This window comes from Cornus florida, unplaced genomic scaffold, assembly GCF_030987335.1.
Source record: "Cornus florida cultivar Cherokee Brave unplaced genomic scaffold, ASM3098733v1 CherokeeBrave_3.0.0_Hap2_Chr09, whole genome shotgun sequence".
NCBI lineage: Eukaryota > Viridiplantae > Streptophyta > Magnoliopsida > Cornales > Cornaceae > Cornus > Cornus florida.
In genome coordinates this window covers 31,648,189-31,665,942 of record NW_026775579.1, presented here as the reverse complement: position 1 = coordinate 31,665,942, position 17,754 = coordinate 31,648,189, and the positions used below count along the sequence as shown (strand labels likewise).

Here is a 17,754-nt window from a genome sequence, read left to right as displayed (position 1 = left end):
TTACAAGTGACATGGTTAGGGTTTGGCTCTAGTGCTGTAGGTATGAGTTCTCCCTAATTGAGATATTGTGCACTAGGGTAGTCTTCCCAGCGGGTTAGTGCCCGGAATAACCATTGAGGTCTCGGCAGAATTCCGAGCTTGATGTCCAAGTCTTCCACTATTTGATTTCGCATTCAATTCCAAGTTGACAATCATGTTTAATTGTAACTTGTGGTTTTGGTTATTGGTGATTTTGATGTTGTTAAATACATCTATGTTGTATGATTTTAATGAATCATTGTAAAAATTTGATGTTGTTAAGTACATCTATGCTAAATTGTTATATTTAGTTGTTTTTGCACTCTAGATTTCAAGTTGATAACTTTGAGAATTTATATCTTGTTACTTTGTATAGTATGCTCTTATGTCATTTGGAATTTCATGAAGGATGTGATGTATGCTAGAAATGTTTTAAGGTAGCTTAAGATACTCCCTGAGTCTAACCTTTGACATAGACATTAGGTGGGAAGCTTGAGGAGCTGGGAAGTTGGGGGAATGCAAGGCCAAAGGAGGTAGAGCCTCGGAACCTCCCCCTCTTCCCTTCTGGCATGAGAATTTGAGTATTAGTGGTTGGGAGGCTGGAACTCAAGGTACCGCCCTATGGAGAAGAAGGGGGAGGTCGTGCATGGAAACATGCCTACCTTTCCCCCTCTATTCTTATCCTAAGGCTTATACCAAGGGGAGGAGACACTCAGTAGTACTTGTAGCCAAGGTCCGGGAAGGTAGGAGTCACTCAGTATATTAAATGCACTAAAATGACCTATGCACGGAATAATCATTGCATCACCTGACCCAAGGCACACGTTGCCTAGGGTCATCCTTTTGACGTTCCATTAGTCAGTAGGAGGTCCATCTGCCCACTGGTCCAAAGGAGGTTACCCTCTCGGAACCAATGGTCAAGGGGAGGCTGCCCCCCCACGACCAATGGTCAAGGGGAGGTTCCCCCCCCCCCCCCCCCCCGGCGACCCGGGGACATTATTCGAAACCAACTAGTATAAATAGGCATAGAAATCATAAGTTTAGAACAAGATAACAAGAATCATAAAGACCTACTACTGGACCTCAGGTTTGAGTAGTATTGAGCAACTGCCTCCCTTTTCTTAATCTTCACATGTGAAGAATCCTTGGTATAGCTTGAGTTCCCACTTAGACACTAACCTCAGCATTCCTGACCAACGTGGAACGATCTTCTCGCCCTGTCACCCAGCATCTATTAACATTTTGGCGACATTGTTGGGGTGGAGCATTTCGCGTATGTTGGGCGTATAGGAGGTTAGCCTCCCCTCACAGAACAGGCTTGCACTCGCGGATAGCAGCGAGGAGGCAGTCACAAGCAGCGTCCCAGAGACGGATCCCTGGGGCACAAGGATCCTTTTCCCAGATGCCTTAGTTGAGGCTCACAATTCCCTTTCCTTTAGGATAGAAAAACTAGAGGACACTTAAAGGGAGATGGTGGCAGTCTTACAAGACATAGCCGCCAGAGGAGTACCCCGGTGGGGGAGTTCTTTAGTGAGTCAGAAAGGAGCTAGGTTACTCCGGAGCATTTCGCTCCTTTTCCTCGTCTTCGAGTAATCGAGGAAAGGTGCGCCCCCCGCCGTCGGTACCATTAGGGGATGAAGGACCCCTCTCCGTGTGGCGAGCCTTGTTTGGTGCCCCTCAAACAGCCCCCCCAAGATTGTCTTCGAGCTACTCATACTAGTAAAAGGTGCCCCGTAGGGGTGAAAACCCAGAAGGATCGCTGTACCCCCTTGAGCCTGTGCCGATGTTGCAATTCGTCACCATAGCAGATGTACAGGCAATGTTGCAATCTGAACGAACTAGATTCTGACAAGATGTAGTGCTCGAGCCCCCTTATTCTCAGGCCGTGGCACTTCTCCCCTACCCCCTAGGGTATATAGCATCGAAGTTCAGCAAGTTGGATGAAAAAAAAAGGAACCCATGAGAGCATGTCATACGGTTCATCAAAGCCTTAGGACCATTTGGAAATGATCATTTCCTCTGACTTAGAGAGTTTTCCAAAATGCTTACTGATAGGGCTGGCGGCTTTCTTCCACGCCAAGTTTTTCCAAGCAAAGGAAAGGATTACCACGCTCTCATTGACTAAGGAGGTTTAGGTCTATGGCGAGGACCTACTGAGTTATGTCCACAGGTTCCATGACAGAGCGATGGAGTGTTATGAGATGAATAAAGAAGAGGAGCTCGCCAAGATATGTGTCTAAGGAATGCATGGAGGATATTGAATTCATCTTGTCAATCTGAAGTTATCCACCTTTGCAGATTTGATAGTGGTAGCTCGTAACCTAGCCAGTAACCTCGTAGTCACAAGACCAAGCATTGCCCCGGAAGATAACAGGGGAAAGCGCCGCCTCCTTGTTTCTACTACCGATATATCATTCAATAAGAAAGGAGCTGGTTTATCCCAGGCACCTAAGGGGAGGAATCTCGATGAGATACCGTTGCCTTTCCTCTGTTCCCTGGAGGAAGTGGTGGCAATATTAAAAAAATGGATTCAGTATGGAGATATCATTCTGCCCGAAATAGCCAGGGAACCTACCCCTGAAGAGCAGGCTCACCTGAGGTACTGCATTTATCACTGCCATACCCGTCACCCTACATCTGATTGTTGGGCTCTACGCAACACTTTCTAATAACAATAGCCAGTGGGGACCGTATCTTCCCTCCGAGGGATGTCAGGGAAGAACCTTTCCCTTTGCACGAAAGAGGGACCGCGATAATGGTGATAGGGAAACCAGATGAAGAGGAAGTCAAATACAAGGAGCATCAAATGGCTCTAGTTGAAGATAGCCAGCTACGTGCCCTCTGGCTCTTGGAGGTGCCTTATGTTAAAAGAATCTTTCAGGAGATGGGTTTTTCCTCACTCGCCTAGAAGGAGCTCGCTTGGGCACTCCTCCTCGCCACAGAGAAAGACCTCGAAGGGTTTACACTGGCACCTATATTGTTGGAACCACAGGGGGTGACTGGCAGAACCCTGACATTCTCTGAAGAAGACAAGTGCATCCCAACCCCTCATAACCGATCGCTTTATGTGACCACATTGCTCAATGGAGTAGAGCTCAAATGAGCCTTCTTAGATAATGGCTCTTCTTTGAACATAATACCACTTGAAGTCTTTCAAAGGTGTTATCTTCTTACCATCAGTACATGAAAGGTTTTTGGAACAGGAGACAAACCACTGTCAGATGCTTTGAGAATCCCTTTGCTGAGGGAGAGGCGCATATGGTGGAGGTGAGATTCTTCAAGCACTTTGAGAATGAAGAAAATGAATTGCCACCCCCACGGTCTATTCCTTTATCCAAATGGGAGGAACTCAAAGCCTAATCTCGAGGCAGTCTCCCCTTGGTAGAGTACCATCAAGTATTTCCTCGGCGACCAACAAAGCCCCTACCTGCAAGAGAACAAAGTTGTCAAGTGGGAGGGTTCTCTACCACTTATGAAAGGTGTGTTGGGGGGGGGGGGGTAAAGCCTCTAGAGAGGCCACACCCTCGTGTTGAGGCATGCTTGGTGCAACCACTTGTACCAAAAGGAGCGCGAGTTGATGCAGCCCAACTCCGCTCGCCTATGTCAGACCGATTTGGAAGAAGTAAACCTATCTACTGATGGTCGGCCTCGTCTATGCTATATTTCTCGAAACTTAGGGGAATTGGAGAAGGCCGCATTGGTAGCGTTACTTAAATAATTATTGGATGTCTTTGCTTGGACGTATGATGAGATGCTGGGGTTGGATCCACAGGTAGTGGCGCATCACTTGAATGTTCGGCCCGACGCTCGGCCGATAAAATAGACACAAAGAAGCTTCCGCCCAGAACTTGAGTTGTAGATCAAGGAGGAGGTTCAGAAGCTCCTACAAACGGGTTTCATCAAGCCAATACAGCACCCCACATGGTTAGCCAACATTATACCTATTAAGAAGAAGGATGGGTGGATCAGAGTATGCGTTGATTTTCGAGATCTTAATTCAGCTTGCCTAAAGGATGACTTTTCTCTGCCAATTATTGACACATTGATCGATTCAACTTCTGGGCATGAGATGTTTTCATTCATAGATGGTTATAGTGGGTATAATCAGATCAGAATGTTACAGAGCGATGCGGAGAAGACAACTTTTCGCACCCCGATGGGAAATTTCCATTATATAGTTATGCCTTTTGGTTTAAAAAATGTCGGGGCAACCTACCAGTGGGCCATGACTGCTATTTTTCATGACATGTTACATAAGAATATGGAGGATTATGTGGATGATTTGGTCGTAAAGTCACAATGCAAAGAGAATCACCTGGCAGATTTGAGAAGGGTATTTGAAAGATATCAAAAATATAAGCTGCGGATGAACCCATTAAAATGCTCCTTTGGGGTAGAAGCGGTGAAGTTCTTGGGCTTTGTAGTGCACCGGTAGGGTATTGATATTGAGGAAGCCAAGGCCCGGGCAATTATTGTCATGCCACCACCCTCTTCCCTCAAACAGTTGAAGAGCTTCGTGGGGAAAGTTTCTTACCATCACCGCTTCATACCAGCTTTGGCAGAAGTTACCCATTCATTTGGGTCCTTGATGAAAGTGGGGTAAAGTTTGAATGGGGCAAGGAGCATCAGGGCGCATTTGAGCGAGTAAAGAGTTTACTATCGTCACTAGCTGCAATAATGGCTCCCTAACTGGGCATCCCCCTGTGGCTCTACATCACCTCGACCCAGCACTCTATAGGGGCCCTCCTGCCCAAGAAAAGGATGGTGTTGAGCGCCCTATTTACTATGTTAGCAAAATGGTACATGACGCAGAAGTTAGATACTTGCCCATTGAACGACATTGTTTGTCGCTCGCATTTGTAACAAAGAAGTTTCGCCATTACTTTCTAGCACATACAATATACCTCATCACAAGATGCGACCTGTTGAAGTACTTTCTAACCCGGCCACTCATTTCCGGCTGAGTTGCTCAATGGCTTCTGATTTTATCCGAATTTGACATTCAATATGTCACACTAACAGCCATCTGCAGCCAGGCCTTGACAGACCTGATTGCCCAATTCCCAATAGGGGAGCTCGAGCCTGTACCAGAAGAGTTGCCCTACGAAGAGCTTGAATCTGCTTGTTACACAGCGGAGAACTCAGTTTAGACCTTGTCCTTCGACGGATCGTCCACATCAACAGGAGGGGGAGCTGGGATTGTGTTAACCTCTGAGGAGGGCGTGGGAAAGAGCCTCTAATAATACTGCGGAGTATGAAGCCCTAGTGTTGGGATTACTAGCGGCTATAGAGTCTGCGGGTTCAGGGAGACTTGAATCTGGTAGTGAGACAACTAGACGGGACCTATGCCATCAAAGAGCTCACACTAGCAGCATACCGAACCACTATTCAGAAGTTGAGTTCATACTTTGATGAACTACACATTTCACATGCCCCGAGGGCATCCAATCGGCACCTGGATGCACTGGCCACCCTAGCCTCAAAGGTTTGTTTTCTTGGTGACTCGTTTGACATAAGGATCCAGAAAAGGAATAAGTTGTCCCTTTATAATGAGGATTTCACTGACCCAAGGGGAAATGAGGACTGGCGAAAAGAATTCGAGCTGCAACTGAAAGGTGAAAAGGGTAGCATCCCCCTTACCATTCTGAAGGATTTCACTATCTAGGGGAGCTCTATTACAAAGCCCCGAGGGGCACTTTGGCAAGATGCATCGGCCCTGAGGAGGTTGAAAGGAAACTCATAAAGATCCATGATAGTACATATGGAGACAATTCAATTTGTTTATAGCGGAGGGTGCAAAGGCAGGGCTATTATTAGCTTTCCATGTCAAAGGATGCAGGTGCCTTGCAGAAAGCTTACCCAACTTGTCAATAGTGGCACAAAGTCCCCGAATACGCAGCCCTACAACAGGAAGATTTGAGGCAAAAATTCTTGGATTATTTGAAGCACCAAAACCTCCCCTGAGACCCAAGCAAAGCCGCCTTGATAAGAAGGGAACCGTCGTGATTTTTTATCAGTGGAGGTGAGCTGGTAAGACGGGGGCTTGATGGAACACCCAAGTGCTGTTTGAATAGCATTGAGGTAGGTGAAGTCTTGAAACAGGCACATGAAGATGAGCATCAGGGTTAGCGTAAGTTATATGATCGCCTTATTCGCCTTGGCTACTACTGGCCCATAATAGAGGCAAATAGCAAAAGTCTTGTGTAGAAGTGCTATGAGTGTCAAGTCCACAACCACTCCATCCACGCACCAGTGGTAGAACTGCACTCGCTAAGTACCCCCTGGCCATTCTATACATGGGTAATAGATCTCAGAGGCTCGATCTCCCTAAGTCAAAGAAGAAGAAATGGATTTTGGTTGCTACCGAATTGTACACGAAGTGCGTAGAGGCGGAGGCTCTATCAAAGGACACGGGGCAGGTTGTGGCCAATTTCATTAAGGAAAACATCATATGCCAGTTCGGAGTACCTCGGATCATACTCTCGGATAATGGAACTCCTTTTGTGAATAGTCGTGTCCGCCGCCTTCTGGGAACTTACCAAATAACCCACCACAAGTCAACCCCCTACTATCCTAAGGGGAATGGGCAGGCTGAAGCAACCAACAAGACCCTCATCCGGATACTCAGCATGACAGTAAAGCAAAATCGGGACAAATGGTCAGAGCAACTACCCCTCACGCTATGGGCCTACCGAACTACCACCAGGGCCCCCACTACCGCAACTCCATTCTCTTTGGTTTATGGGACCGAAGCAGTGCTCCCGGTGGAAATCGTCATTCCTTCCGCTAGCTTAGCAGCAAGAAGTGAAGTTAGCTTCGATCCAAGAATTGGAGAGCTGGAAGGGTTGGGAGAAAAGAGGGAGCAAGCTCGAATCAAATTAAGAGTCTACCAGAAGAGACTCGCCCGGGACTATAATGCAATGGTCAAAGCTCGGGTATTTCAGGAGGGAGACTTAGTCCCGAAGGCTACACCACATGTCATGAAAAATCTCGCGGTGTCTAAGTTCACTCCCAAGTGGGAGGGACCTTTTGAAATCAGGGCAACAAATGACAGTGGATACTATGAGATAGGAAGAATGGGGAGCAGGAAGACCATGGGTATGTTGAACGCCAAATGGTTAAAAAAGTATTACGCCTAAAAGTAGTACTAACATCTTCTGTATCTGTCCCCTTTCCGCCCTGAACTTTTAACCTTTAAAGGGTACTAAAACCCTATCTTTTGTTCAATAAAATGATGAATAGGGGTTCGAGGGACTCTTTACTTCCCACCCTATTGTGACTCTCGTTCTTTTCTCTTTACTTATCATTCATCACTGAATGCAAAGGCAAAAAAAAAAAAAAAAAAAAAAAAAAAAGCCTGACAGTAAACCATGTAATCAAAAACTTATTTCTATTAATGCAAAGTCTTACATTAAGTACAAATTATGCTTATAAGCTAAAAGAGTGCAAGTGACAATAAAAATAATAAAGTACAACTACGGTAGACCCTACAGATTTAGGCTTGCGGAACCTAACAAAGAAAGCTGCCAGTCTAGCTCAACCTTAAGGGAAGCCACACTTTAACGACACTCCTCCAGCTGCTCTTGTAGCTCCTTTAGGCGAGCCTCCTCTGATTCTAGTATTTTCTCCTCCTCAATGAGGTGGTCACGAAGGTCCTTCACATCAACCAATCATTTCTCTTGATCCGTATGAATCCTAACCCTGGTAATGAGCTCCTCTATCCAGCCCACCTCCACCTGAGCCCTTTTGAGATCAATTGTAACGCGCTCCAAGAATTCGAGGTCCTTGCCCTCGATGCATCATTCTCTGGCTTCACAAGAGTTTGCACCAAGCAAAATAAGGACCTATACATGAATGTGAGAAAGAACTCTGCAGCTTGATCAAAGCCTTCGAAGCTACGGAGGTACTGGGCTTTGATCTCCTCTAGCACCTGCACTTGGGATTGTGATATCATCACACCTCCCCAAAGGACAAGGACCTGTAAACCCTTAACCACGCTACCCTCTAAAGAAGGGGGGTAATTATAGGGGAGAGAGGTCCCTAGGGGCGTTTGGGGGGGGGGGGGGGTAGCTACTCGAGCATCATCTTCTGGATTATCATTTTCTTTATCTTTCGAGCCTCCCCCATCATATGCATCTTCTGAACCTTAGGGACTTAGGCCACCTGAGGATTCGCTGACACCTGGAGAGGGAAGGGCTCGCCGAGCCTCCTCTACCTCTTGCTCAAAATCATTAAATGCACTATTGCCTCCCTTGTGAGCCTCTTAAGTTGGAGAACGCAAGCCATTGACGGTATCCTCATCCCCTTGATCTAAGGCATCGGAGTCAATCACCATGGTATCCTCATCACCATGCACCTCATCCTCCTCGTTACCTACATAACAAAAGCACATCTCAAAAAACACAAACCATTAACAAGGTGCCTCAAACAAGGATGAATGGATAAAAGGTTCACCTTCGCTAGCATAGGAGCTACCCTCAGGGCTAGAGGGGAACTCAGTCATGGGCCCCCTAGCCCTTGTATCAATCTCCGCTTCCTCAGTGAGGCGACCTAGGCCTCGAGCTAGGGGAATAAGTTCTTTTCCTATCCCATGCCCCGAGTGAATGGGGGGCAAACGTTCAGCATTCAAATCAGAAGCAAGTACCTCCCTCATGGCATGGATAGGATCTAGAATGACACTAGCGAGGGTATAAAAGAGGAACCTCCAAACCACCCTCCTCCCCCACAACCGAAGGAGCTTCATCCTCAGTTGGCAAAAGTGGAGATCAAGTGCCACTGCCTGTTCTTGTACAGACAACTAACTGAAAGCCCCTTGGTGGAGTACTAGACCCTCTGGCCAGAAGGGAGACCCTCGGTAGAGTTTTGGGTCCCTTAGCAGAAAAAAGAGTAGAACCATGAGAAGAGTCCTGACACAAAAAGTGCATAAGAAGTTAAGACAGGTCAAAGGACGAGTGATGTTATAAACTAATTAAAGAGTTTGGGGAGTAACCTTGCTTTGCTTGGAAGAAGTTGGAGCAGGGACAAAGGAGGAAACATCCTTCTCAGCTTTTCCTTTCGAACGAAGGGGTCGAGTTAGCCGAGTCGCGCTTAGATCAACTGTGGTTAAGAAGAGGGGAACGAGTTCCTTAGTATCGTATTTCTTTCCTCGAGAAGGAGCTACCCCCTTCTTCTTTTTTGGATGACAAAAGACGCCATCTCCCCTCATCAAGGGGTGAGTAGGAGTTAGCTCAGGGGGACTTTGGACAAACAGCTTGAAAGAACGAAGCACGTCCTTCCAATAAGCTTTTGAGCCCTTCCCCAGTGGTCTTCCCTTATGCAGGCTAGGACACGAAGGAGCTGGCGCCCCCCTATGAGTTCCCCACCATTTGGGTCAAGAAAGTAGGAAAGGCCAACCTTGTAAGTATCCCGGTTCTGTTGGGCGCCTCAGCCATAGTCACGAGGGAGCCCCTGGTCCCAGCCAAACTGGTGAGCTACCCTATGCAGATTATAAGTCTTGCCCACCCTAGTGTTGGGGAGGATGAGAGCAGGAAGATAACCCTCTGAGATTAAGGCAAAATTCACTAAGTACAAAACGCGATTAAGGGCATCCCCTGAGACTTTCCTCGCAATCTCTGGGATATAAAAGCTGAGGCGAGGACCACGGGAATAGGGGTGAACCACGAAGCAGCTCGGTCTATCAATGAACTCAACAAGTTTTTTCTTTGGCTGATGCTTCTGCCATTTCACCGATCTGTTAAAGTCATCCCCTATTGAGGGGTTAGGACATGAGGCGTACTTTGTGACGGCGCAAGTTTTGTAAACCCGGTGCGTCAGTGATGACTAAAAGATGACCGAATAATGGATCTGAAATGCGGAAGCGAAAGGTGAAACAACGGTCTCTAGAGATACAATGCATCTCTAAGACACCAATGTGACCCTCAATGAGGCCATGGAACCTAAAGGAAACAAATGCAGAAGTGTCATTTCAAAAACGGACAAAAAGAACCTAGGGGCAAAATGGTCATTTTACAAAAAATGGATTCAGGTGCTATCAAGAACACCGTTGGAAAGACAATGACAAATTAGTGAAGTTCAAATTTTTTTTTACTCAATTTGGAGTCCGGACGGGAGAGAAAGGTCAAAAACAAAAATGATGTCGTGGCGGCCCGACGAGGACAACCCAACACTGCTGCAACTGAGAGTACAAATAGGCATCTAAACGGACTTTTTTGGAAAAAATCAAAGAAGAAACCCCCCTAAAATCAAGTTTCCTACCCTGATGGCTGACGGAAACAAAAAAATGCAATGTAAAATGCCCAGAATGCCCCCAAGAAAATCAGGTCAAGAGGGAAAAAACTAATTCGAGCTACTGCCCAAGTTTTGGAAATAGGGCTTCGGGAGGTTTTTAAGTTGCCTAAATTGAAAATGCAATCTTAAAATACACCCACAAGACCTCCGGCAGTTTCGGATCGGTCGTGACGATTTTTAAAAAAAGGTTGGTGAATAGTACCAACTACATTTGTACTAAAAATTTGCAAAACCTGGCAGCAAGGATTTTTCGGAAAAATATTAATTTTTGAGGGCCAAGATGATGTTTTCTGGAAAAACACAAAGAAGAAAGCCCCCTCAAAATTGAGTTTTCGATGTGACACATTAGGAAAAATGAAAAAAAAATGCATTATGAAATACCCGAAATGCCCCTGGAACAGAATAGGGTAAAACTCCCTAAAAATGCTACTTAGAGTTTTTGTTTCATCAAGGAAGGTATTGTTTGCCAAAGTGAGCATGCAAGTGTATGTAATATGATAAAATAGATGTGCTACAATGGCCTATGGCCTCATTACAATACATTTACAACATTTGACATGTCAAACCACCCAGTTAGAAAAATTACATTTCATAGACAAATCACGAACATACTAACACTTGCATGTGAACAAGAATGCTTCTAAAGAAGCTAAACTCAGCAAATCACCGAAGCAATTGCAATCTCCAATCTTGTATCCTGTACTTGAAATATGCCCCAGTATCGTAGGGGTGAGTAACATAAAGCTACTCGTAGGAAATGAGCATCCATCGACCTACATTTTACAAGTGTACATGATTTAATCATTGTGGTTCATTCCACCTAACGTCTATGTCAAAGGTGAGACTCAGGGAGCATCCTAACTACCTAAGATCATTTCTAGCATAAAACACATCCTTTATGCAATTTCAACAACACAAGAGCATGCTACACATAGCAACAAGATATAACAGGCTTACACAAAGCAACTAGTTAGAAACATGCTTACACAAAGCAACTAGATATAGATTCTCAAAGTTATTAACTTAAAATCTAAATGCTGAATGAACTAAATATAGCAATTTAGTATGGATGTACTTAACAACATCAAATCGCCAATAGCCAAAACCATAGTCACAATATAAACATGATTGATAACTTGGAATTGAATGCGAAAACAAATGGTGGAAGACTTGGACATCAGTCGGATGAGACCGATACAGGGCTAATTTGGAGCTACTAACCCCCAGGTAGCTTACCCAACGCGCGAACTTTTTTGGGCTAATTTGGAACTACTAACCCCCAGGCAACCTACCCAACGCGCGAACTTTTGACTTAGAGGACTCTTGTACCCGTACTAGAGCCAAACCCTAGCCATCATGCAATGTCCCAAGTGGTTCCAAAATAAATAGATAAGTTTACAACTTATATACGTATTGAATAGTACACGAAACTACCTTCATGCACAAGTAGGCTGAAACCACATAACACGTGCTCTAAATCCACAACTACTATAGGATGACAATGTCGAATATTCAGAGCATGATTCGTTACGCGCTATAATAACATCACATGTCGAATCTTCAGAGCGCGATTTGTTACGCGCTATAACAATATAATCCAATATTGAAACATAACTCATAAATCCATTATAAGTTAAAAGTCATGCTTTAAACATACTATCAATGTCAAATACATGAGTTAATCAATAATACAATAGAAACAGGATTTAATCAATAAACTAATAAAATTCTCTAGGTTTCAAATCTCAATCAAATGGCCTCCAATTAATACATGATAAACAATATAGCATGGTCATTACATACACCACATCTAAACTCGATTAGGCCATAAGAACAATAAAGTGGAATTTAATTAAATTATGATAATCAAATCCCTAACTTCTAAAACAACATCAATGGTTCTAAATTAACATATGCTAGAACATAAGTTATAGTTATCACAAATATCAAGTTAAACACTTAATTAGGCCAATGGAACCCTTAATTAGATTTTAATTAATCATTTTAATTAAAATCTTTAGATTTTCATAATTTTCCAAATGCTCTCAAATTAAAGTATGTTAAACAACATGCCAAGACATAATTTAAAAGCATATCACAAGTCAATTTTATGCTAGGTACGGCCATGGGATTTAATCTTTCACAAAAGATAAATCTTAAATAAAATATGCAATTCTTATTCAATTAATCCCAATTTAATATATGTTAACAAACATATTAAAATATGATTTTCTAGCATGCCACAATTCCATTCTAAGTTATACACATCCTTATGAATTAAATTTCATACAAAGAAATAATTAATACTAATTTTCTAGAATCGATACAAGGCATGCAATTAAGTTGTATAATCATGCTAAAAACTCAATACAAGACACACAAAAGCATAGAATATCCCCGACCTCAATTTGAGATGAAAATCTCAAAAGCCACCAAATGGAAACCGCTCCGAATCCAACGAAACTTTTAGGTTTTGTCGGGGACTACACCATGCACATAACCCCCATGGAAGCCCCATCAAAATCAAAACTTGACTTCAAACCCAAACTCAAAGAATGGTAAAAAATGGGTTCTAATAAGGGTGAAAGAAGCGCGTAGTCAACACGAACACTAAACGCAAAGGCCCTTTTATGTTCTGATGAAGGAATGAAGCTCAAAAGAGGAGAGAGAAGGTGGCAGCCTCCCCTGGGCTACCATGGAAGGTTCAGGTCATGCAAGAGAGTGGGGAGGATGAAAAAATAAAATATCTCACCCCCCTTTTATACAAATCTCAAAAAGTGCCCCGAACGGGCCCTGCTGGGTCCGAAAAAGTGAAATTTGAGCAGACGAGCTCAAATGACAAAACTCTATGAAAAAAAAAGATTTAAAATTAGAAAATATGAGCAACAAAAGAAACGGCGTAAAAACTGAGTCCCGAGCAGAAAGTTATGCCCTAAACAAGTTTGGCGCTAACTGGTGTTAGAAACCCTGAAACTGGAAAACAATGACCAGAAGGAATTTCTAAGAGTACACGACTTAACAAAAAGTGAAAATGAATCTTGTATTAGGATCCAGGCTCAAAACAAGGCATTTAGCAATAACTTTTATTAATTGCACAATGGCCCCTCCAAAAAGTGAAAACTGCACTAATGGCCCAGAATGAAAATATCTTCCAAAAATATTTTCTTAAAAACCCCTGAAATAAAATATCTTCAAAATATATTTACGAAAAACACCCCAAGAAAAGAAAATAATTTCAAAGAACTTTGCATCCATGCCCCTATGGACACCGGGAGCAACCAGAGTACTTTCTTGCAAAAGTAAAGATACGTATTTCGTGGAAACCACTCAAGATGGAGATACATGAAGTCAAAAACCAACTTCAAACATAAGAAGTGTGGTTATGCCAACAAAGTGTCAAATGGGGAAAAGACAAAATAGGGAAAGGGACGAAATAGGAAAAAGGACGAAAAGTGAATAGTGTCAAAAAATAAAAAATGTGGAAACGACTCGGTCCTCAAAGGAAGTTGTCAATCCACAAAAAAGAGTCTCAGAAATCACTCTAGAGCACTCGAGACGACACTAAGCGAAGAGGAACTGAACTCAGAAAGGAAAGACAACGGAAAAAATATATATATATCTGTGAAAATCCGGGTCATTGCATACTTCAAAAAATGTTCGTAAAGGAACATTTAAAGAAAAATTGTGAAAATAGGAGAAACAACGTTGAGACGACTAGCGCATTCCTCAATATGATCATGGACCCTGTCTAACTTATGATATAGGGTCCTAAGAAATAGGGGCACTAGTGGGATACTCTTGCCAAAAGAGAGATGGATTGCCAGAGGAATCAGGTCAGGGCTTGGCCCATCATCTAGAGGACTGGGAAAGACGAATCGGGAAAGCCATAACAAGATGAAAGCAACAAAGCGGAGGGGGTCCCTACTTTTTGGACCATTGAGGGGTTTCTCATATGGGAACTGAAGAGGAGAGACATCCAAGAAGTAGTAGCGAAGAACTGAAATGAATGTGCACTTGTTCCCCGTTTCTGGGAACTCCTCCTGAATCCCATCATATTGGAACTTGGTAGCAATTTTTGAAGTAGTGGTGAGGACCCCGCAGAGAGCGCTAGCTTCCTCTTTCTCTTTTGAGGAAAGAGACCAAGAGCTGGGGTCATGGGTGCTGAACATATTTAATCACATAAGTTGTACGACGTCCTCAAGAGTAGGGGTGAACTCGCCCCATGAGGTGACAAAGGTATGGGTAGCTTTGCTCCAACGCGAAAATAAAAGAAGAAGGGCGGTGGTGTCCCTGTTGACAACTAGTTGGCTGGTATTGCGTACCGCATCTGTGAGTCTCGCTACCTCCAAAAGAGGGAGGAATGTTTCATTAGCAAGAATGGCATCTGTCCATAAATCCTAACCTACACAAGAGCTTGTCTAACTGATAAAGGTAAGATTGGAGTGAGGAAAATCTCCACGCTCGATTTTGAACCTAAGAACAGAGCTGGGGGACACGGGTGAGCCCTCGGTGGAGTATGGCTCCCCCTCAAGAAGAAGCAAAGCACTCTGAACTTCATCAGATTCATGGAGCTCCTCTGAGTTAGCCAAAAAGGTATCGTTAGGGCCAAAAAAAGTAGCAACCCTCCACTGGGATAGAGGAGGAACCTCGCGGACATTGGTACGGGAAACACGAGACATGGCACTTGCAAATCTTGAAAGACAAAAGGGGAAGGGGGGATCATGAGTGAAACTGGAACTGGGGTAGCCTTGAAATTCTTCTTGGGTACTTCAAGTTCCTATTTTCTCTCTTTCTCTTTCTCTCTCTTTCTCAAAGGACTTGTGAGTTTTAAAAAATGCTTAAGTAATGAATTTATATAGCAAAAGGAGATGAAGAGACTTTTAGAGTTTGGCAAATAAAGCGGCGCGGTGCAGAATTTGAAGTGTCGCGAGTAATGAAACGATGTGACTAATAAAGGTCTGGTAAGCGCAGTGACGCGATGCGCAAACGTGGTGCCGCAAGTGGTAATGACCTATTACTCTCCATACGACAATAAGAGCTAATTAGAGGCTGACACATCCCCCTACAAAAGAAGATGGGGGGCACTCGGTTAAGTAACTCATATCAGGACCTCCCCTCTGATTGCTTGAGCCCCCCATAGGGGACTTCGAGCAGGGGGCAAAATGTTGATAGTCACTGCCACAAGGGATGCCACGTGTCCCTACAAAATAATAACATTAATAATCACTACCACAAGAGACGCCACGTGTCCCTACTGAATAATAATATTACCTAGCTAGTCAGCACTGAATGGGCCACATTGGGACCCACATGACTTTACTCTGGAAGCCTTAAGAACCTCGAGCTATTAGGGCCTGGTATGCGAGCTCCTGGGCTCATAAGAGGATGGGGTCGCTACCCCTCACTCTCTTGGTTTGGCTGCACCCCACTCTAGTCAGACGGGCCCTGCCCTAACTTAAAGGCACCTCGTTTCCTACAGTACTCGGGATAGGGGCTCGAGGGTTTTTCTGGTTTTTCTCCTCGAGCCACCCTTCTATGGGAAGCTTGAGGAGCTGGGAAGTTGGGGGAACGCGAGGCCAAAGGAGGAAGAGCCTCGGAACCTCTCCCTCTTACCTTATGGCATGGGAATCTGAGTATTAGTGGATAGGAGGCTGGAATTGAAGGTACCGCCCTATAGAGAAGAAGGGGGAGGTCATGCATGGAAACATGCCTACCTTCCCCCCCTCTTTCTTATCATAAGTCCTATACCAAAGGTAAGAGATGCTCAGTAGTATTTGCACCCAAGGTCTGGGAAGGTAGGAGTCACTCGGCGCATTAAATGCACTGAAATGACCTATGCAAGGAATAATCATTGCATCACCTGACCCAAGACACACGTTGCCTAGGGCCATTCTCCTGACATCCCATTAGTTAGGAGGAGGTCCCTTTGCCCACTGGTCTAAAGGAGGTAACCCTCTCAGAACCGATGGTTAAGGGGAAGTTACCCCCCCGTGACCAATGGTCAAGGGGAGGTTTCCCCCCCGCAACCGGGGGGCATTATCTGGAACCAACTAGTATAAATAGGCATATAAATCAGAAGTTAAGAATAAGACAACAAAAATCATAAAGACCTACTACCGGACCTCAGGTTTGATTAGTACCGAGAAACTGCTTTCCTTCTCTTAATCTTCACATGTGAAGAATCCTTGGTATAACTTGAGTTCCCATTTACACACTAACCTCAGCATTCATGACCTATGTAGGATGATCTCCTCGCCCTGTCACCTAACATCGATAAACAAGGTGTTTGAACCAAATCAGTTTATGCCACTGTTTAGTAGGAAGTGGAGGGGAGATGGCATTAATGGTGTGTTTAGGGAGTATTTTCTTGTTGGTAAGGGAATGGTGGGTCGTCGCAGCACCAACATTTAAAAGTGCACTAAGAATGTGAGTGTGCAATGTGGCCAAGTTTTAAATTTATAAAAGCCACTACTACCTTTAACTAAAATTATAACTAGGGTGAGTAGGGATCGTCCCAAGGGATTGTGGGCGTGTTTGCAATGGAAACAATGTATAGGGTTAGTAGGTCAAGTGATCAAAAGATGGTTTGTTTGGTTAATTAAACTACAATGCAATTGAAATTAAAGCAAGTAAAAGTTAACAATTTAGAATGTAGGTGAAAGATATAGAGGAGAGGACTTGGGGTACTAGAGCTCACCACTAAGCTTGACTTCATTAGACACTAGCAATTGTATATCAATGGGGGAAATTGAATTGTAACTTGTGTGTGTGTGTGACATTAATTAAAACTAGGCAAGGATGGAAAATAATTATAGATTGTCTAGCCAATTCAAATGGAAAGCATGTAACGACCCGGGTTTTAATTCAACCCGGTACTACAGTGACGAACCGAAGATTGACCCATTACCGGATCCAGATGTGGAAGTAAGAAACAAGACAATGATCTCCCAAGGCATAACACACCTCTAAGACCCTTTGATAACCTTCCATGAGGTCATGAAACCTGAAGGAACAAAGTGCGGAAGCAAAACAAGGACAAGGGTATGAAAACCCTACCGAAGGAAGGACCAAGTGTAAAATGGTCATTTTACCCTAAGAGGAAGGAATTTGACTTCCAACAAGTCAAATGAGATAAAAAACATTCAAAAACAACCTTTAGTAACTTCACATGAAGTCCCAAGGCCAAAGGAAGAGAAATCTCAAAAGAACCCTATCCCAGTTCGAACCAAAAATGCAACACCCTCTCACTAAAATGAGGATATCTTGAGCTAAGAGAAGAATCTAAATCTAAAATTGGTAGCATTGGAAAGATTATTTCGACACGGTCAATTTGAACTTAAGAACGGACCAATTTGGAGTTAAAACGAAGAAGTTACATCAGTTTGAAGTTCAAAGTCCAAAACTGAAAACTCTGGAAGACTTGAACCGGTTCAGCATTCTTGAACTGGT

At 43.9% G+C, this 17,754-nt stretch overlaps 1 protein-coding gene across 1 annotated transcript; it reads left to right on the top strand.

Annotated features, from left to right (window-relative positions):
* The first annotated feature begins 6,314 nt into the window (after nt 1–6,314).
* LOC132272458 (uncharacterized) lies at nt 6,315–7,157 on the top strand. The gene has a single exon (XM_059773604.1). It carries the CDS (start codon nt 6,315–6,317, stop codon nt 7,155–7,157), a length of 843 nt encoding a protein of 280 aa, XP_059629587.1.
* Nucleotides 7,158–17,754: the final 10,597 nt, after the last annotated feature.

Coding starts and splice junctions, on each gene's coding strand:
- LOC132272458 (XM_059773604.1), top strand. CDS start 6,315: ATGGGTAATAGATCTCAGAGGCTCGATCTCCCTAAGTCAAAGAAGAAG.